Source organism: Cetorhinus maximus, chromosome 2 (genome assembly GCF_964194155.1).
Source record: "Cetorhinus maximus chromosome 2, sCetMax3.hap1.1, whole genome shotgun sequence".
NCBI lineage: Eukaryota > Metazoa > Chordata > Chondrichthyes > Lamniformes > Cetorhinidae > Cetorhinus > Cetorhinus maximus.
Genome location: NC_135880.1, coordinates 221,017,932 through 221,039,245, shown reverse-complemented (window position 1 = coordinate 221,039,245; position 21,314 = coordinate 221,017,932). Strand labels below are relative to the sequence as shown.

The 21,314-nt window shown below is 44.9% G+C and overlaps 1 protein-coding gene across 2 annotated transcripts in view; it reads right to left on the bottom strand.

The window, feature by feature from the left end:
• Window positions 1-21,314, bottom strand: part of LOC144670495 (transmembrane protease serine 5-like) — a 44,842-nt gene that overhangs the window by 14,316 nt on the left and 9,212 nt on the right. Inside the window, exons 2-7 of one of the 2 annotated variants that reach the window (XM_078532996.1) lie at window positions 20,598-20,998; window positions 18,114-18,212; window positions 7,717-7,833; window positions 6,684-6,819; window positions 4,377-4,490; window positions 2,161-2,204 (exon numbers count right to left, since the gene is read on the bottom strand). In XM_078532996.1, the coding sequence (XP_078389122.1) occupies window positions 2,161-2,204; window positions 4,377-4,490; window positions 6,684-6,819; window positions 7,717-7,833; window positions 18,114-18,212; window positions 20,598-20,970 (883 nt within the window). In that variant the 5' untranslated portion in view covers window positions 20,971-20,998. The remainder of the gene's footprint in view (window positions 1-2,160; window positions 2,205-4,376; window positions 4,491-6,683; window positions 6,820-7,716; window positions 7,834-18,113; window positions 18,213-20,597; window positions 20,999-21,314) is intronic. The other variant, XM_078533004.1, reaches the window with a different exon arrangement.

Genomic DNA, 21,314 nt, shown 5'->3' with positions numbered 1-21,314 from the left:
TTTTCATGGCACAGAGTATGGAAGCTAAGGAGTATCCCTGGGGAAGTCTCTGGTCTGTGCTGAATTACTATCCATTGGCTAGAGTGTTGGCAATGTTTTAAGATTACCTCAGTGTCTCTGGTCTTTAGTCCTAGATTCACACCCTTGATTTCCATCCAATGACCCTTGCTGCTTTTGTGTGTATGTGCATGCATGATGTCATGTGATAACAGGATCCAGATGGGCAGTGATGAACCACCAGGTTGAATAGCTTTTTAGCTCATTGTCAAGTCTCACAATGAAGAATGGCCACTTCAGTGAGGTATCAGAGGCAGTAACTGTGCAGCTGAGGGACAGCAGGAGTCAGAGTCGGACTGACAGAAAAGGTAAGGAGATTGGGCTAGGGTGGGGGTGGGAGGCAATGAGTGGAAGCTGCCAATTCCTCAGGGAGGGTGAGAGGGAAATGAGATGATGAGTCACCCCTAACCTGGAGAATGGATAGCATCATTGACTCCAGCACAGGAGGAGGCCATTGGCCAATTGTGCCTGTGCCAGCTCTTTGAAAGATCTATCCAATTAATACTGCTTCCCTGCTCTTCCCCCATAGCCCTGAAAAACCTTCCCCATTAAGTATTTATCCGATTCCCTTTTTAAAGTTATTGAATCTACTTCCACCATCCTTTCAGGCAGCGCATTTCAGATCACAACAACTCGCTGCATTAAAAAAAAACATTCCCCTCATCTCCATTTGGTTCTTTTGGTCAAGTATCTTAAATCTGTGGACTCTGGTTATTGACACTTCCACCTCTCGAAACGCTTTCTCTTTATTTGCTCTGTCAAAATCCTGCATCATTTTGAACGCCTCTATTAAATCTCCCCTGTTCTAAGGAAAACAATCCCAGCTTCTCTACTGGTTGTATCCAGCTTCTCTAGTTTCCCATACATGTGGTGCAAGGGAGACAAATTATCTCTAAGAATAATTGGTACAGCAAGAAAAATTATGTTAGATCATTATCTAATATTTAAAAATCCTCAGGCCTTTACAGCGCACAGTCGTCACTGCGCGTCTGTACAGACCCACTGCACCGCCAAGTGGTAAGACTCAAGACACCTGAGGTTCCTCGATGGCTCCTGGAGATACATCTTTAAAAATCTTCAAGAATATTCAAACAGATGAGGTGATATGGTGATAGGATGGGACAAAGTAAGGAGGGAAGAGGCTCACGCAGAGCATAGATAAGTTTGGCTGAATGGACTACTTCCCTGCTGTAAATCCCAAGTAGTTCTATGCAAATATCTCCCTCTTCCCTTTTCCACTTCATTCTCTCTCACTTTTCAGGTTTCAGGCATGATGGTGCGAACTTCGTATAATTTTTCACAACAGCCGATTGAAAGGATAACCAACTTTTTATTGGTCAAACAAATTTTACCGTGACACAATTCCTTTCTGGTTTGTCTCAAGTTGAAGATGGGGCCCTGTGGTGATCTGAGGTGCAACACACCTTTCAGAGAATGTGAGCAGATTGACCATGTGACTGTGTTACCCAATTGCTGTTTAGCGCGGGCTACAATTGTTAATCAGTAGTTTAGAATAGGGTCTGGTTGGAGAAGCACACAGTGTGTTAGTGCTCTGTTACTTGCGTAAATAAACAACATGTGCTTCACCTTATATTGGTCTCTGCATCTGCAGTATATTGATGGCCACTCAGCCACTGGTAGATAGGCATGCAACCGTGTTCACGAGCAAAGCGACCCGATAAAAGGGACATAACAGGCCCCTTAAAAATAAAGCCCCTCTGCTCCACCTCAACACCCAAACCACTAACGAAAGCTTCACATTCAACTGTTCCAGTCACACAGTCAGTAGGAAATAAGTTAAACGTGCTTGGCTGTGCCAGAATAGTTTACCAAGGAAATGTTATTTTCTCTAAGAACTGAACTGCTGGAGTCCTTGTGATACTGGGGTTGCCATGATGAGAATTCCAGGATATCGACCCAGCGGTGATGAAAGAACAGCCGACATATGTCTAAGCCAGCGAGGTGTGTGACTTTGAGGAGAATTTGGAAGGTGAAACATTACTCTTTGCCAGTGTTGAAAGACATAGTGTGTGTTTCCCAGTTTGAGGACAAGGAATTGAAGCAACATCAATTGAACATTCTATTTTCAACAACTGCACTCACCAGAACATTTCAGTTTTATTACTTTTCCAGATGCACAGCTAGCCCTAGAGAAAGAGACAAGGAGGATTAATTTTCAGTAAGATGCTGTGAGGATTGCAAATACCTGTCACTGAACGGAGTTAACAAACAAGTGTGAGGATGTGGCTCTCTATTCTACTGATTCAGGTTGATGCTAACAAGGGTGTTGGGGATAAACCACAATGTCATGCTTTGCTAAGCCATGAAGTTGACGTGTCTTTAGTCACTGTTGGCTTCTCTCTTGTCATTTAAAACATCTTTGGATCTCCATGAAGTCTTGCTACTGTATGGTGTCAATTAAGTCACACGTTATTTGGCATATTACATACCGCAGGTTGTGTATTATACATCAGTTTATATTTATATACCTTTAACATAATAAAACTTCTCAAGGTGCTTCACCCTAGCGTTATAAAGCAAAATTAGACACTGAGCCTCATAAAACGATATTAGGGCAGGTGACCAAAAAACTTGGTTAAGGTCTTAAGTTTTAAGGAACATCTTAAAGGGTGAAAGAGAGGAATTGAGGCATAGGGGTAGAGAGAGAAAATTCTCGAGCTCAGGGTCCAAGCAGCCAAAGGCACAGACAGCAATAGTGAAGTAATTAAAATCGGGGATGCTGAAGAGGCCAGAGTTAGAGAAGCGCAGATATCTCAGCGGGTTATGGGGCTGGAGGAGATCACAGAGATAGGGAGGGGAAAAGCCTTGAAGGAAAGAAGGGAAGGATTTGCATTCATACAGTGCCACTTACAGCTTCAGGACATCCCAAAGTGCTTTACAGCCAATGAACCACTTTTCGAAGTATTGTCACTGTTGTCATGTATGAAATGTGTCAGCCAATTAGGGATGGGAAATAAATGCTGGCCTAGCCAGCGATGCCCACATCCTGTAAATGAATTTTAAAAATTGCACACAGCAAGCTCCTACAAACAACAATGTGATAGTGTTTTTGGTTGAGGGATCAATATTGGCCAAGAGAACTCCCCTGCAGACCAGCCATGGGATCTCTTACATGAAAGGGTGTGGGAGTAGAACAGGGGCTTGTCTTGTTTGTAACATCTCAACTGATAGTTCAGCACAGCACTGGAGATTCAACCTAGATTTTGTGCCTATGTCTCTGAAGGGGGATATGAACCCACAACCTTCTCACTCCAAGGCAAGCAGGCAACTCACTAAGCCACAGATGGCACCTTGCACTGAGTAACCAGTACAATTGCCCAGGGCTGATAGGTGAGTCAGACCCTCCTGACACGTTCAGTGAAGGAACAACAATTCTGACAGCTGAGCCCAGGTCAATTTGTCAATGATTTTTCACAATCATACCTTTGTGGGCTTTCTACCAGATGAATTGGTAGTATTTAGGAGTGTTGTTTAGTGAAATGTGGGGCCCCCAAACTGAGATTTTGCACAGGACTCCAGCAAGGCAAATATTTTTCAGTGTAATTTGAAGAGGAACGAAGTATCTTCACAATGTCCTGGTCAACCTTCTCTCAATTACCAAAGAAAACCTCAGATTAACTGCTGTTCACTGTTGGTGAGATGTTGCTGGGATAAAATGGTTGTCAAATTTGCCTGCATAATGACATTCACTGCAATCTGAAAGTAATTAATTTGCGTGATGCGCATTGAGACATTTGGATGTGAGGATGTGCTATATGAATTCTGACTTTATTACATGTACTGCTTTGCCAGTAGTTTCCTTCTTTGGAGTCAGGCAGCTTTGGATCCACTCTGACTCCCATTAAAATAAACAAGAACTGATTTGCCAAATGTGGTCTCCTGGTGCAGGTTTCTTTGGCCAGGAAAGCCCGTCAGGAATTGCCCATGTCCTCCAATAATTCCCTTTTGAAAGCCATTGTTGAATCTGCCTCCACCACTCTCTCAAGCAGTGCATTCTACATCCTCACCACTCACTGTGTGGAAACAATTTTCCCCATGACACCTTTGGTTCTTTAAAATTATTTTAAATGTGTCCTCTGGTTCTCGAGCCTTCTGTCAATGGGAACAGTTCCTCTCTATCTACCTGGCCTAGGCCTCTCATGATTCTGAACATCTCTGTCAAATGTCCTCTCATGAGAGCCTTTCTTCTCTCAAGAGAACAACTCCAGCTTCTCAAATCTATCCAGGTAAGTGAGGTTCCTCATCCCTGGAATGGGTATAATTGTAAATTTGCACAGGTCTGAGGGAATGATGCAAACCTGTAGCTCCAAATCTTTTCCAAATCATTGTCCTGTCCATCAGTGAGTTCAACAAATCCTTGTGTGTAATTGGATCCAATCTCGCTTATATTCATTACACTGGAATTCAGGTACCTGTAGAATAAAACGCAACTATTTGGACTGATGTTACACCTTCTGGAGTTTATTTGATCCCTGTCAATTTAAAATATCAGTGGCTACAGCAGCTTGCCAACAGGCACCAACACCGAAAACAACAGCTCCCAACGACACCTGATAACCACTTCATATTGACACTTGTGGCAGTAGCTGCCTCTCATGGATTGCTCTCTTCAACCATCAGCAGAAGTGTATGGAGCTACCCCCCATCCGCAATGGATTCGATTTGCTGCATGTCCATCATCTTACGCAGATGAAAGGATGTCAACAATGTCAATTTACAACCAAAAATCACAGCCAACCCATCAACATTAATATTTCCCACCCTCTTGCTGTGCTTTGAGTGCAACACTTCGTTATGGAGGCAAATCAACTTCCCTTTATAATTCAAATCTTTGTAACTATTTAGTTTTCGAAAAGTGAGATCAAAGTTTGAGGATCTCTCCGTGTTAAACACTTGAAGTGTCTGCTATGAGATTGGGAGTGTGATGGGCACCAGCTGTGATACCTTCTCACGAAGCTGCTAAATAAACCACAATGTCATGCTTTGCTAAGCCATGAAGTTGAAGTGTCGTTAGTCACTGTTGGCTTCTCTCTTGTCATTTAAAACATCTTTGGATCTCCATGAAGTCTTGCTACTGTACGGTGTCAATTAAGTCGCATGTTATTCTGCATATTACACACCGCTGGTTGTGTATTATACACCAGTTAATTTTTATATACCTTTAACATAATAAAACTTCTCAAGGTGCTTCACCCTAGCGTTATAAAGCAAAATTAGACACTGAGCCTCATGAAACGATATTAGGGCAGGTGACCAAAAAACTTGGTTAAGGACTTAAGTTTTAAGGAACATCTCAAAGGGTGAAAGAGAGGTATTGAGGCATAGAGGTATAGAGAGGAAATTCTCGAGCTCAGGGTCCAGGCAGCCAAAGGCACAGACAGCAATAGTGAAATAATTAAAATCGGGGATGCTGAAGAGGTCAGAGTTAGAGAAGCGCAGATATCCCAGCAGGTTATGGGGCTGGAGAGGGTCACAGAGATAGGGAGGGGAAAAGCCTTGAAGGAGCTTGAAAACAAGGACGAGAATTTTAAAATCAAGGCTCTGTTTAACCGGGAGCACCGGGGTGATAGGTGGAAGGGACTTGGTGCGGCTTAGGACATGGACAGCAGAGTTTAAATGATCTCAAGTTTACACAGGGTAGAATGTGGAAGACCATTCAGGATTGCATTGGAATAGTCAAGTCTAGAAGTAACAAAAGCATGAATGAGGGTTTCCGCAGCAGATGAGTTGAGACAAAGGCAAAGTTGGGTGATGTTACAGAGGTGAACATTGGTGGTCCTTGTCATTGTGTGTACATGTGGCTGAGTGCGTTCCTCTTATGCAGTATTCTGTACATACCATTCATGCTGGACATTACTTGCTTATGATACTCTTGAGTCTGTCTAATCATCCTTTATATAATTATTTTCAAAGCATACTGTACATAACTTACTACAAATCATTCATTATTCTGCTTATAACACTCTGCAGGCTGAATATTATCCTGTAAATATGTGACAGATTCTCCTATACTTAACTCTCTAATTTTGACAGGAGTCTGTTGGAACCCAGAAAAAGGCCAGAACCAGATAAGTTGGGTCCTGAATGAAGCTGACCTTGTTCAGTCTCTGTTTGACCCTTGTAGGTTCACTGTGGTACTGGGCCTGGTCAAGGGACCGGGACCCCCTGGGAGCTCTTGGGGCCTTTCAGAGGGACCTGTGGAAGGCCAGTGCAAGTTTGCCTGATCAGCCCAGTTGTATCTATTATTTATTATCAATGCTTTAATGGGTGTGGATAATGTAACACACCAGTTTTAATTGGTGTGGATAATGTAACACACCAGTTTTAATTGGTGTGGATAATGTAACACACCAACTTTAATTGGTGTGGATAATGTAACACACCAACTTTAATTGGTGTGGATAATGTAACACACCAGTTTTAATTGGTGTGGATAATGTAACACACCAGTTTTAATTGGTGTGGATAATGTAACACACCAGCTTTAATTGGTGTGGATAATGTAACACACCAGCTTTAATTGGTGTGGATATGTGGAGGAGACAACAAGTGTTTATAATATTCTTATTGTGCTGTAATGTATCAAGTGAAGAATCACAGCGTACTTGATATGTCCCATGTATCTGCATATCAGTTTCCCCAGCGAGGAGTTCCACTTCTCATCACATACAGGAAGCCATACTCGCCATGCTTGGTGACGTATCTCCAATAGAGAGTTCTCAGTATTAATTCTGAAAGACACTGAGTGCAAATCATTGATAGTCAAAACTGATTTCACCGTCTGCGCTGCCTACAGATTCCTATTGATTCAATTGCTTTATTTCATCACTGCATTCAAAAGGGATATTGAAAGCACCTTCTCAGGAGCAGGCTAGCTCCAATAGCAGACTAGCATCAGAAGCACACTAAAATCAAGAGCAGACCAAAACCAGGAGCAGAATAACTCCAGGAGCAGAGTAATACCAGGAGCTGACTAACACTTGGTGCAGAGTAACTCCAGGAGCAGAGTAACTCCAGGAACAGACTAATACCAGAAACAGACTAAATCCAGCAGCAGCCTAACACCGGGAGCAGCCTAACACCAGGAGCAGGTTAGCTCCAGGAGCAGACTAAATCCAGCAGCAGCCTAACACCGGGAGCAGCCTAACACCAGGAGCAGGTTAGCTCCAGGAGCAGACTAAATCCAGGAGCAGACTAAATCCAGGAGCAGCCTAACACTGGGAGCAACTTAACACCAGGAGCAGAGTAACTCCAGGAGCACACTAACACCAGGAGCAGACTGACAGCAGGAGCAGACTAAACCCAGGAGCAGATTACACCAGGAGTAGACCAAATCAAGGAGCAGACTAAACCCAGGAGCAGACTAGATGCAGGAGCGGACTAACACCAGGAATGGACTAACAGCAGGAGCAGAGTAACTCCAGGAGCAGACGTATACCAGGAGCAGAGTATCTCTAGGGCTGTTTAGATATCAGCTGTTTCTAACCATTCAAACCGAAAGAGAATCATTGGCTGAACTATCGACCGTCAACAGGAATAAACAGAACTGTCTCCAGTCCAGTCAACCTTCATTTTGTGCTTCCGAATAAAACCAAGCTTTGTCCAACAAAACTACAAAAACTGTAACAAAACACCAACCTGTGCTGGAAGTTGTGTGGTTGACATATGTGTCGGTCCCATTGCAGTCAGTTGTTGGTGCGTTGCCCCCGGTTGGTATCAAGGTTTTATTTTCAATAGGTCTCTCCAAATGTCTCACTAACGTAAAACACAAAAAAAAATGAAAGGAAGCAGTTGCCAGGACAACTCACTGGGCTGGGGTCTCTATCTCTCATGTGCATCCCCATAATCAGAAAATGAAATATATAGGATAACCTATTGGCCTCTGAGAAGTTGTGAGGGCAAGTCTGATCTCCCTCATATCTCTGGCAATATCCCTCAAAGAACAATGAGGTAATGACCAGATCATCCGTTTCAATGACATTAGTTGAGGGATAAAGGTTGTCCAGGACTCCCTTGTTTATCTTTGAATAGTGCCACGGGATCTTTTACTTCCACCTGACAGGGCATGGAGCTTTGGTTTAACCAACACCACTGCCAACAATGCAGCACACCTTCAGTGCTGCACTGGAATGTTGGCCCACATTTTGTGCTCAAGTCTCTGGAATGGCTCAAAAGTGAGTGTGTTACCCACTGAGCCACAAATGGCACCTCATGAATTAAGGTCATTGCGTTGATAGGCTGTCTGCTTGCTTCCCTTTGTTAGGAAAGTATTGATGCATTATGACCGACCTAAGTGAATTGAATTGAAATCAGCCAGGGTTCCTCCTCTTCTTGACTGAACACTCCAGCTGGACAGTGTACATTGAGCTGTCAAATCGCAGCATTCTTCCTGAAGGGTAGATATTTGAGTGGAAGCCCCTCTGGTTAGCGCCAATTGTTCAGGACAATGCAATTGCTTGATTGGCATCCCATCCACCACCATAAACATTCACTCTCTCCACCACCGACACACAGGGTAGAGTCTTACCTATGGTGGGCTGGCTGGACGGGAGCGGGCGTGGGGCCAATCTCCACCCGCGATCGGCTGCGCGCTGCATTTTATGTGGGTGGGCCAATTAAGGCCCGCCCAGCGTAACACGTGGCTGGTAGCTGTGCGGGTGGGGGGAGGAGGGAGAATTGGGGCCTGCGCTCTTTCGCGCATGCGTGTGAAAGAGCGCAGCATTTCCCCTGAGGCACAGAGCTGCCTCAGGGAGATTAAGTAGATAATAAAGTTTTAAAAAAGTTAAGTAAAACATTATTTAAACATGTCCCTCATATGACAGTGTCACATGAGCTGGGACATGTTGGTGAAGTTTACAGATTTTATTTATTAATTTTATAAAATTTTCAGGAAACTTCATCCTGCCCGTGGATGAGGTTTCCTGGAAAACATGAAGGCCGCCTGGGCTCTTTGCCTGCCCGTCGCCAACCTTAAGGTTAATCAGGTAAATTACTTTCTTAATGGCCTTAACAGGCCGTTGACCGTTCGGTGGGTGTGCAGCCACCTCCAGCGCGCGCCCAACGAATGAAATATCGAAATGATGCGCGTTGACATCAGGATGCACGCCCGACGTCATCTCGTGTTATTTTACGCGTCGGTGTGTTGGGCCTGCCCCACACACCGATGGCAATATTCTGCCCAATGACAGCAGTGTGGACTATATACAAGATGCACTGCAGCAACTCACCAAGGCTCCTTCAACAGTAACTTCCAAACCCCAGACTTCTGCCGCCTAGAAGGACAGGACAGTAGATGCATGGGAACGCCACCAACCCAAGTCACACATGTCCTGACTTGGAACAATATCGCTGTTCCTTTATCATCGCTGCATTAAAATCCTAGAATCCTATCCCAAACAACGCTACCTACACCACATTGACTGGAGCGGTTCAAGAAGTCGGCTCATCACCACCTTCGTAAGGACAATTAGGCATCGGCAATAAATGCTGGCCTTGCTAGTGACGCCACACTACATGAATAAATAAATGTTTTAAAAGGTATCGCAGAATACGTTAGTACCTTCAGGACAGGGTGGCAGGGGATCGGTGGAAATGATGAGCAAGATTAATTTTATTTGAAGTATGATATTGTGATATAATTCTCTGTACAAACACTCCTTCATGTTACACATCTAATGAAGGGCGTGTAAGTTTCTATTATGTTCATACTGAGATTTCATCATTCAAAGGTGAAGTTTTGCATTGCTTTGTCAATCCCTTGTTGTGAAGCCTTAAACTTGAGCACTCTTGAATTAGATAATTGAAGACCTTTGCTGGATGGTACTTTTTTATTTGAAAGGTTATTACTCACAATCAAATAAACCCCAATAGTTGAAACTCATTGTGGGCCATTGCTACAAGCACATTCACTCTGCTTGCCCTAAGGATGAAGGGCACTATAATTACACACTGAGAAATATAAATATACAATTTATTCCTTTCAGAAGTAAGGATATTTCTTGCATTGAAAAAAATCACCAAGTTTTCCCCTTTAAAATCTCAAACCATTTCCTGAACATTTCCTTATTACTTTCTCCCAAAAATGTAGCCTTAGCTCAGTCGGTACCTCTTTCAGCTCTGAGTCAGAGCTTGTGGATTCACACCTGGTTCACAGTCTAAAGTGACACTCGAGTGCAGTTACTGAGGGGATGCTGCCTTTTTGAGGTTTGGTCCATTAGGGTGGGTGTTTTTTCCCATGTTTCTATTTGAAGAGGATTAACGAGTCCTCCTGGTCTCAAAGCCAGGGAACATTCCTCCTCTAAACAAGAACCGAATGGGGTCGCTATTGCCTTTGCATGAGATAAAAATATAGGTGACAACAAATCGCCAGCCATGTTACATCTCTTTTTAAAAATTTGCTTGTGAGTGTCTCTGGCAAGGCGAACATTACGTGGCCTTGAGAAGGTGATGGTGAGCTGCCTTCTTGAATCACAGTCCACGTGCTGTAGGTATATCCACAGTGCCTTTAGGGAGGGAGTTCCAGGATTTTGACCCAGCAACAGTGAAGGAACAATGATATAGTTCCAAGTCAGGATGGTGTGTGGCTTGGAGGGGAACTTGGGGCTGATGGTGATCCCATGCGTCTGCTACACTTGTTTGTCTCAGTGGTCGAGGTCATGGGTTTGGCAGGTGTTGTCAAAGGAGGCTTGGAGAGTTGTTACAGTGCCTGATTTTGTCTGTGACAAGCACGTCCCGTGAATGAATAAATTGAACAATCTTAAATTCGAACTTTGTTTTCAGTTTCTCGATCTTCGCATTTTTAAATCCCCAACCCTAGAGTTGAAACTGATGATCAGTGACCTTGACTTTCAGTAAAAGCATCTTTTTTTAAATTCACTCACGGGATGTGGGCTTTGCTGGCTGGGCCAGCATTTATTGCCCATCCTTAGTTGCCCTTGAGAAGATGGTGGTGAGCTGCCTTCTTGAACCGCTGCAGTCCATGTGGTGCAGGTCTCTCAATAACCAAGATAGATTGCTTCCCTCCCACACAAGTCAGCGGATGAATTAACTTATATTCTCTTGGACTGTGGTTTAGTTTTTATTACTTCAGAAATATTGAGGAACTGAGGGGGATTCAAGTTTAACCTGAACTAACCGAGCTAACTCTAACCCTATCAACGTTAACTCAACATTTACCAACATCATTTACACAGGCGGGAAATACCCAAATCATTTCATTAGATTGGAGAAAGGTCACATCTTCTACAAACAAGTATATTTCGAGTAAAATAATTCTGGTGCATGGAGCTCACTGAAACCAGACTTGCAGTGCAAGACAGCGCAATAATAATTCTACTGCTAGCTTTCATTGGTGGAAAGAAAATGGCTTTTATATCAGTTCATCAGGCAGACTGGGGTATGGTACAATCATCCATTGAACTCTGGAATCTTAGAAGATCAAAGAAACTTGAACATACTGTAGTTTCGTTCATAATCTCGCAATCTTTTAAGCCACACAGGAGCAGTCTACATCAAGGGGACATAACCTTAAAATCAGAACCAATGCGATTCAGCAGAACAGCTTGGAAGCACTTCTTCACACAGAGGAAATCTCTCCCACACAAAATGGTATAAACTCGCTCATTAACAATTTTAAACCTGAGATGGGTAGGTTTTGGCTAGCCGAAGGTATGGACTCATGGTGGGTGGCTGATGTTAAGGTCCAGATCAGCCACGATCTCACTGACTGGTGGGACAGACGAGATGGGCTGAATGGCCTCCTTCAACATTCTTGCGTGTAATTGATTTGAGTCCAGTTAACCGGTATATGTGGGCGAAATGCAAAGAAAACTCTAGGCCCTTGTGACCTGCATCTTTATTCAGCACAACCATTTACTTCTGTCCATGGTGGTGCCATGACCCCAGCACTGTGAGGGAATACTAGAGGTGGAACCCTGAGTGAGCCAGGTTCTAGTGCTATCTCACTTATACAGTGCTGCTAGTCTCTGGGATACCCTCAGTGGCCGTTCTGTACTACAAATGCAGTACCTGACAGAGGTCCTTAGGATAATGAAAGAATTTGATAGGGTAAATGTATAGAGAATGTTTGTATTTATGGGGAAGTTTATTGTAGAGGTTGTAAATATAAAGTAGCGGCTAATAATTCCAATAGGGAATTCAGGAGCAATTTTTTGACCCAAAGAATGGTCAGAATGTGGAATGCACTACTACGGAGGAGTATTTTGGTAGATATCGTAGACACATTTAAAGGGAAGCTAGATAAACATATGAGGGAGAAAGAAATGGAAGGAGGGAAATGAAGTAGAGTGGGAGGAGGCTCGTGTGGTGCACAAACACTAGTACGGACTAGTTGGACTGAATGGACTGTTTCTGTACTGTGCACTTGATGTACCACCAGAGCAGATGCAAAATGTGATGAAGCAATTAATTTTCCTTGGTGTGACAGAAGTTGTTAGTCAGTGTGTGGGTGCAGTAGAAAATCTACTGGAATCCTGAATCCTGAAAGGCTGTGAAGGGTTTGGAAACTTTGGTTGAAATGTTTATCCAAGGGCAGTTGGGTGGGAATGAGAATAATGACATTTTTGCTTTATCTTTTGTTGCATAATCATCTTGACTTCAGCCAGTAAGTTGAACAAGTGACAAAAGGAATAGAATTAAAACCCAACCCAAATAAATTCCAAAATCCTGTTAATCTGGTTTATGTTCTGACTCACCATCAAGTTCAACAACTTTCACGTTGTAATTACTGCTCTCATTTTTTTTTGGATGTCAGTCGTTGGTATTGATTCTGCTGTTGGCATTTGCCTCTCCTCTAGACCCAACTTTTGTCTCTTAACTTGCACCATTATTCCTTTTGTCATTTAATCATGTACTTGACCTTCCCCTTTTTTTCTACCCTCCCCTCCTGCCCACTTTTCCCTGTCTCTGTACTCGCTTCTGTTACAACTCTAACCTCTTCCAGCTCTGAAGAAATATAACCATACTCAAACATTTGGCCAGAACTTCTGAGGACACACAGTCAGATTGCCACTCCGCTCCTTTTTACTTCCCTTAGTCAGGGAGCTGCACATTTCGCACCCATCCTTCCAATTCAGGCCTGGTAAGAAATGTGCAGTGCTAAGGTTCCCGAGTCCTTGAGTCTAGCAGCACTGGAGGAAAGGGAGACATGCCCCCTTTATACAGCACTAGCTGGCATAAAGCAGGTACATTGAAAGGTCCCAGCCACTTTGAGAAACCAGGGAGAAGGTCAGTGTGTAAGGTCAGTGGGTGGGAGGTGTGGAGGGTTAGGATGGCTGGTTGAGGTGGGGAGGGTGGCGTATTGTAGGATGGGTCTGCGGGGGGGGGGGGGGGGGGGGGGCGCTCTGGTGGTTGGTCAGGGGCGGGGTTAGTCAGGAGGGTGGGGAGGTAGTTGGGGGGTCGGGAGGGTATTTGGGAGGTGGGGGTAGCCGGGTGGTCAGTTGCAGGGTGGAGGCAGTTGGATAAATGGTAGTTGGGGTGTCAGGAGAGTAGTTGGGGGGTGGGTAGGGTAGTTGGGGGATTGGGAGGTAGTCTAGGCTTGAAGAGGTAGTCGGGGGGTGTTGGGGATAGTTGGGGGTTGGAGGGGCAAATAGGGGTTAGTTAGGGTGGTTGCAGGGGTAGTCGGGGTTTGAAGGGGTCTAGTGCAAGGTCAGGAGTGGAGCGGTCAGGAGTACGGTTACCCAGGAGTTACAAGTGGTTTTATTTCTTCTAACATTTCCTGGGTAATTATTCTACTAAGAGAGTCGGAACCATTAAATGGGAGTATCTGATAGTTCCAGGGGCAGGGTAATTGCCCAATGGAAGTTTAAACTTCCTGGCCAATTCCCACACAGTCCTTGCCTGGAGAGTTCTGGGGGAGAGGGGTCTCTCAGTGCATCTTCTGGGGTACCACAGATGCTGCCTGATCGACTGAGCCTTTCCAACATTTTTTGTTTTAATTTCAGATTTCCACCATCCACAGTATTTTGTTTTGTGTTCCCGTAAGGAATCAGATTGGTGATTCCATGCCAAAGTGAGCTGCTGCCCACTTTTCCAGCTTGAATCAGTGAGGTGCATGTGTTTTCCAGAAACCAAAAAGATCCCAGGTTGGGTCACCAGACTCTGAGATAACTGATAGCAGCCTTGGAAGTAGATGTGCTAGAATTGGTTTCCATCCAGCTCTCGGTTGTGAAGAGGAAAAGCTGAGATGATCATTTTGATCTTAAGCAATACCTGTTCATACGTGAAGGGTAGGCACTTGGGAAAGGCACTGAAGGGCATTTATGGAGCAGCACTCCACCGTCAACTACTTCTGGTATAAAGTTTTGGGCAAGAAACACGGGGGGGGGGATGTGAGGAAGAAAATTTTACGCAGCAAGTGGTAATGACCCAGAGCTCGTTGCTTACGAAGGTAGTGGAAGCAGAGACGATCAATGATTTCAAGAGGAAATTGGTTGGGCACTTAAAGGAAATAAATTTGGGAAATGGGGCTGACTGGATTGCTCTACAGATAACTGACATGGACTTGATGGGCTGAATGGCCTCCTTCTGTGCCATAATGACTCTATAACTCTAGGTGAGGAAGAGGTGAAATGCATTCTGATGTTTCCCCATTGCCTCTAGAGTGGTGCAACAAAGTGTAACAAGTAAATTAAAAGCAAAATACTGCGGATGCTGGAAATACGAAATAAAAACAGAAAATGCTGGAAAACCTCAGCAGGTCTGGTAGCATCTGCGGGGAGAGAGAGACAGAGTTAATGTTTTGAGTCCGCATGACTCTTCTCAGAGCTGAAGAGAGGTAGAAATGTGATGGGTTTTATACTGTTGGAGAGATGGGGTGAAGCAGGTGGAACAAAATAGAAGGTCAGGGATAGGTGGGAGTTCAGGAGAGATTTGACAAAGATGTCATGGACACAAGGCAAAGGGAGTGGTAATGATAGCGTTAAATCTAAGGCAGGTGCTAATAGTGGCACAAAGGTCAGATATAGCAGAATGCGTTAATAACAGAACAAGGGTCAGCGCTCTGTGAAAGCAAAACATAAAAACAAGTTACGGACTGGCCCTGTGGGGGAAGGGGGGGGTTGAGAAAAAAAACAAAATGGAGGAGAGAGTTCCTGGTCTGAAGTTGTTGAACTCAATATTAAGACCAGAGGCTGTAAATTGCCTAATTGGAAGATGAGGTGCCGTTCTTCCAGTTTGCATTGGGCTTCACTGGAACATTGCAGCAGGCCAAGGACAGAAATGTGGGCAAGAGGGCAAGACGGTGAATTGAAACAGGAAGGTCGTGGTCACACTTGCGGACTGAGCAAAGGTGTTCTGCAAAGCAGCCGCCCAGCCTGCATTTAGTCTCCCCAGTGTAGGGGAGACAGCACGTGAGCAGTGAATGCAGTAGACTAAATTGAAAGAAGTGCAAGTGAAATGCTGCTTCACCTGGACAGAGTGTTTGGGGCCTTGGACAGTGAGGAGGGAGGATGTAAAGGGGAAGGTGTTACACCTCCTGCGATTGCATGGGAAGATGCCTTGGAAAGGGGTTGAGGTATTAGGGATGATAGAGGAGTAAACCAGGGTGTCCTGGAGAGAACAGCCCCTATAGAATGCTGGTGGGGGGGTAAGGGGAAGATATGTTTGGTGGGTGGCATCATGCTGGAGTTAGTAGAAATGACAGTATGATGATACTTTCAATGCGGAGGCTGGTGGGGTGCAAAGTGAGGACAAGGGGAACAATATCATGGTTATGGGAGGGAGGGGAAGGGGTGAATGCAGAAGTGCGGGAGATGGGTCGGACACGGTTGAGGGCCCTGACAACCACAGTGAGGGGGAAACGTTTGGCTCGTTTCGGAAGGTAGTACCAGCAGAACAGATGCGGTGGAGACGAAGAAACTGGGAGAGTAGGATGGAGTCCTTACAGAAAGCCGGGTGTGAGGAGGTGTAGTCAAGGTAACTGTGGGAGTCGGTGGACTTGTAATGAATATTGGTGGACAGTCTATCACAGAAATGGAGACAGAGAAGTCAAGGAAGGGAATGGGAGTGTTGGCGATGCACCATGTGAAGGTGAGAGAGGGGTGGAAATTGGAAGTAAAGTTGTTAAATTTTTCCAGGTCCAGGTGAGAGCATGAAGCGGCAGCGAAACAGTCATTGCTGTACCAGAGAAAGAGTTGTGGGAGGGGGGCCCGAGTAGGACTGGAACAAGTAACGTTCCACATATCCCACAAAAAGACAGGCATAACTGGGGCCCTTGTGGTTACCTATACCCACACCTCTTATTTGGAGGATGTGAGACAAGTTAAAGGAGTAATTGTTCAGTGAGAGAACAAGTTCAGCCAGGCAGAGGAGGGTGGTGGTGAATGGGGATTGTTCAGGCCTCTGTTGAAGGAAGAAGCTAAGGGCCCTCAGACCATCCTGGTGGGGGATGGAGGTGTAGAGGGATTGGACGTCCATGGTGAAGAGGAGGCGGTTAGAGCCAAAAAACTGGAAATTTTTGATATGATGTAGGGCGTCAGAGGAATCACGAATACAGGTGGGAAGATACTGGACAAGGGGAGACAATAGAGTCAAGATAGGAAGAAATGAGCTCAGTAGGGCAGGAACAGGCTGAAATAATGAGTCTACCGGGACAGTCCTGCTTGTGGACTTTGGGAAGGAGGTAGAAGCGGACTTAGTAGGTTTGGCTGACTCTGAGGTTGTAAGCTGCGGATGGAAGATCTCCAGAGGAGATGAGGTCAGTGACAGTCCTGGAAACAATGGCTTGATGTTTGGTGGTGGGGTCATGGTCCAGGGAAGGTAGGAAGAAGTGTCTGAGAGTTGGTGCTCTGCCTCTGTAAGGTAGAGGTCAGTATGCCAGACAACAACAGCACCAGGTCTGGCAGCATCTGTGGCGAGAGAAACAGATTTAACGTTTTGAGTCTGTATGACTCTTCTTCAGACAGACTTGAAACGTTAACTCTGTTTCTCCCTCTCCACAGCTGCTTCCAGACCTGCCGAGTTTTTCCAGCATTTTCTGTTTTTATTACAGATTTCCAGCATCCGCAGTATTTTGCTTTTAACAACATCACCACCCTTGTCAGCAGGTTTGATAACAAAGTCAGAATTGGACCTGAGAGAACAGAGCACAGCAAGTTCAGAAGGAGACAGGTTGGGAGCCTGTGAGAGGAGCAGAGAAACGAAGACAGCTGATGTCATGCCGACAGTTCTCAATGAAAAGATCAAGAGCAGGTTAATGGCCAGGAGGAGGGGTCCAGGTAGAGGGCGAACACTGAAGGCAAGGGAAAGGATCCGTTGAATGTTTGGTGGGGAGGTGGGGGTAGGATTCCTGCCAAATCCTGCATAACAAGTGTCTTCTACATCTGAACTAAGAGCAACATTTGTGGTTGATAAGATGATAGATGATTCTACTGGGTAAGAATTGTGCACTGCAATGCTTCATGAAACAAGAGCTCATAATTTAGAGCTACATTTACTGCTGATCTGTTAACCTATAAAGTGATGCTGCAGAGTGTAAATGATATACTGGGGTGTCAGCCTATTTTTTTTAAACTCATTCATGAGATGTGGGAACCACTAGCTAGGCCAGCATTTATTGCCCAACCCTAAATGTCCTTAAGGGCAGTCAAGAGTCAACCACATTACTGTGGGTCTGGAGTCACATGTAGGCCAGACCAGGTAGACAGCAGATTTCCTTCACTAAAGAGGCCAGATGGGTTTTTACAACAATTGATAATTGATTTATGGCCATCATTAGACTTTTAATTCCAGACTTTTATTGAAGTCAAATTTCACCATCTGCTGTGATGGGATTCAAACTCAGGCCCCCCCCAGAGCATTACCCTGGCTCTCGAGATTACAGTCCAGTACGAGTACCACTACACCATCACCTCCTCCCCCTACTGGGAGTGCATTACAGGAAGAAGGAATGGCAGTTGCCTGATGATGTAGGGTACACTACTAATTAGTCAAGTTGATAGTTTAAAATTAAAGATGGTCCCTTTAAAAATCCCCACCTTACGCAGTGTTTTACTCATAGAAGCTTTTTGTTGTCTTACCTATGAAATATATTGCAACTACAATTGCGGAGAAAGTGGTGACTGCACACAGGAGCACCAGGATCCTCTTGGTTGCACGGGGTGGCCGTCTGCGGGGTCCTAGGGAACAAGATGACAAGTGAATATAACGCTGTCACCCCCCCCCCGACTTAAGCAGGAAATGTATCTATTACCAACTTTAACCTGAGGCACAACAACTTGAATTTAGACCCGCTCTGAGCTTAGGAGAACATCCCAAGATGCTTCACAGGAACGAAATTGGACACCGAGATACGTCAGGAGGCATTAGTATAGGCGGCCAAAATCCTGGTCAAAGACACGGAGCAGAATTTTTCACTCGGTGAGCGCGTGCGTGCCCGACCCGCTGGAGCGTGAAACAGTGCCTGATGACGTCGGGCGAGCTTCCCGACATTTCGGTCAGCGGCACGCGCGAGATTGGGCAGCGTGCCCGCCGACAATTAAGAGGCCCACTAAGGCCATTAACGTTGTAATTGGTGGAGATTTTTTGTTGCCCCGTCCAACATCACGGTGGGCGGGCAAATCGGCCAGGAGGCCTTTGCCTTTTTGAGGAAACCTCATCCAAGGGCGGGATGAGGTTTCTGATATTTAAATTTTTAAACAAAAGTTTGGACAGAATTTTCATCATCCATATGTGCAGGTGACTGATTCTGATGCGTGGAAATTTTTTCAACATTTCAAAATCTTTATTTATTGCTTTTGGATTCTTCAGCTCCCTATGACAACTCTCTGCCTTCAGGGTGCTTTCATTCCATGCCCCCTCGCGCCTGTGCTGGCTTCAGCGTTTGCCCTCCTCCTGCCCCCACCCCGGCAGTGCTGAGCATTTCAGTGCACATTTCACACTGGCTGGCTGCTAATTGGCCAGTCGGGGGATGATTGCGATCGACAGTCCGAACCCCATCCGCTCCTGGACCCGCCGATCGCTGGAGTCCACCGAATTAAAAACTTCTGCCCATGAATTTTAAGGAACATCTCAGAAAGGGAGGGAGAGGTTCAGGGATGGAATTCCAGAACTTTGTGCCTAGGAAGCTTAAGGCATAGCCACTAATGATAGAACGGTTAAAAATGCAGATGTGGTGAGTGTACCATAATTTGATGGAACAGGTAATTTTGGTCGTGTGGTTCTCAAAGCTCTCCATCACATTAAGGGTTTCCTCTCTTCATGTCTGTGTTTTTGTAGACTCATTGATAGAAATTAATTGCCATGATTAGTCAACAACTCTATTATCATTGTATCACGCAACGACCAGGATGGTTGAAGGTGACCTAAGTAGATCTTGGTCTTTCATCATCCAACCTTTCCAATACAGGGTATTTCTGATAAAAACAAAAAGCTAAAAGCTACTGCGGATGCTGGAAATCCAAAACAAAAACAGAATTACCTGGAAAAACTCAGCAGGTCTGGCAGCATCGGTGGAGAAGAAATCAGTCAACGTTTCGAGTCCTCATGACCCTTCGGCAGAACTGAGTATACTGAGTATAGTTAGGAGAAAGGTGAAATATAAGCTGGTTTAAGGTGGGGGGGCGGGGGGAGAGAGAAGTTGAGGGTGGGGTGATTGTGGAGATAAGCAAGCAGTGATAGGAGCAGATAATCAAAAGATGTCACAGACAAAAGGATCAAAGAGGTGTTGAAGGTGGTGATATTATCTAAGAAAAGTGCTAATTAAGAATGGAAGGCAGGATACTCAAGGTACAGCTCTAGTGGGGGTGGGGTGGAAAGACTAACAAAGTTTTAGTTTTAGATTTAAAAATAATGAAATAGGTGGGAAAAGAAGAATCTATATAAATTATTGAAAAAAAAGGGAGGGGGGAGAAACAGGGTGGGGATGGGGGGAGGGCGAGTTTAAGATCTAAAGTTGTTGAATTCAATATTCAGCCCGGAAGGCTGTAAAGTACCTAGTCGGAAGATGAGGTGCTGTTCCTCCAGTTTGCGTTGGGCTTCACTGGAACAATGCAGCAAGCCAAGGACAGACATGTGGGCAAGAAAACAGGGTGGAGTGTTAAAATGGCAAGCGACAGGGAGGTTTGGGTCTTTCTTGCGGACAGACTCAGTTCTGCCGAAGGGTCATGAGGACTCGAAACGTTAACTGATTTCTTCTCCATCGATGCTGCCAGACCTGCTGAGTTTTTCCAGGGTATTTCTGATCTGCACATGCTCAGGAGCTGGTGAATGAGAAAAGGTTTTCTATGTCTACACTAGGTCCTTTCAATATGCAGCATATTATGTGGGATTATTAAAACTCTGTTCACTAGTGTTAGTGAAGAGAGTGGGTAGGAGAATAAAATGGTCATGGTCCCAGGTCATTTAAGGTCATATAATATCACAACAAGTTGCATTTATTTGGTGTATCTAATGTAGTAAAATATCCCAAGGAGCTTCACAAGCTACTTTAAACAAAATTGGACACTGAGCCATTGAAGGAGATATTATATAGGACAGGTGACCAAGTGCTTTTCCAGACTTACTGAATCGTTTGCGCCAGCGTTTGCGACGGACGGACTCTGATGGGCCCTCTGACGGCAGCGATGTTGACACTTCTGATGTTGGCGCCTCTAACAAGGGCACGCCCTGCTCCTGGGGCTCAGACAGTTTAACAGTGAGTGAAGGGTCATCCTTGGAATCCTCTAATATCAATTCAGACCCCAGGGTTGGGTTTTCAGAGCAAAGCTGAGGTGATGCTTCCAACCTTGTCACTGCTAAGAAGGGCACACCGAATCCCTGGGGCTCAGTGCCTTCAGAGCTCAAAGTGGGGTCTTCTGTAAACTGTGCTGGTGATGCTTTAGATAGCGTCGATTCTACTAAGGGTATGATTTCTCCCTGGGGTTCAGCAGGTTTCATGGTTCCAGAGGATTCAACTATTCACATTCTGTAACATTGAATCAGAATTTTGGAAATTAATAATCAAATATAGTAGAAGTGTATATATTTATATGCTGCACAGGAGCATTATCAGACTAAATTCTGATACAGAGACATAGAACCATAGAACCATAGAAAAGTTACAGCACAGAAGGAGTCCATTCAGCCCATCTTGTCCATGCCGGCCCGCGGACACCCAGGTGCCCTTTCTAATCCCACCTTCCTGCACCCGACCCATAGCCCTGCAGCTTATAGCTCTTAAGGTGCAGATCCAGGTACTTTTTAAAAGAGTTTAGAGTTTCTGCCTCTACCACCAACTTGGG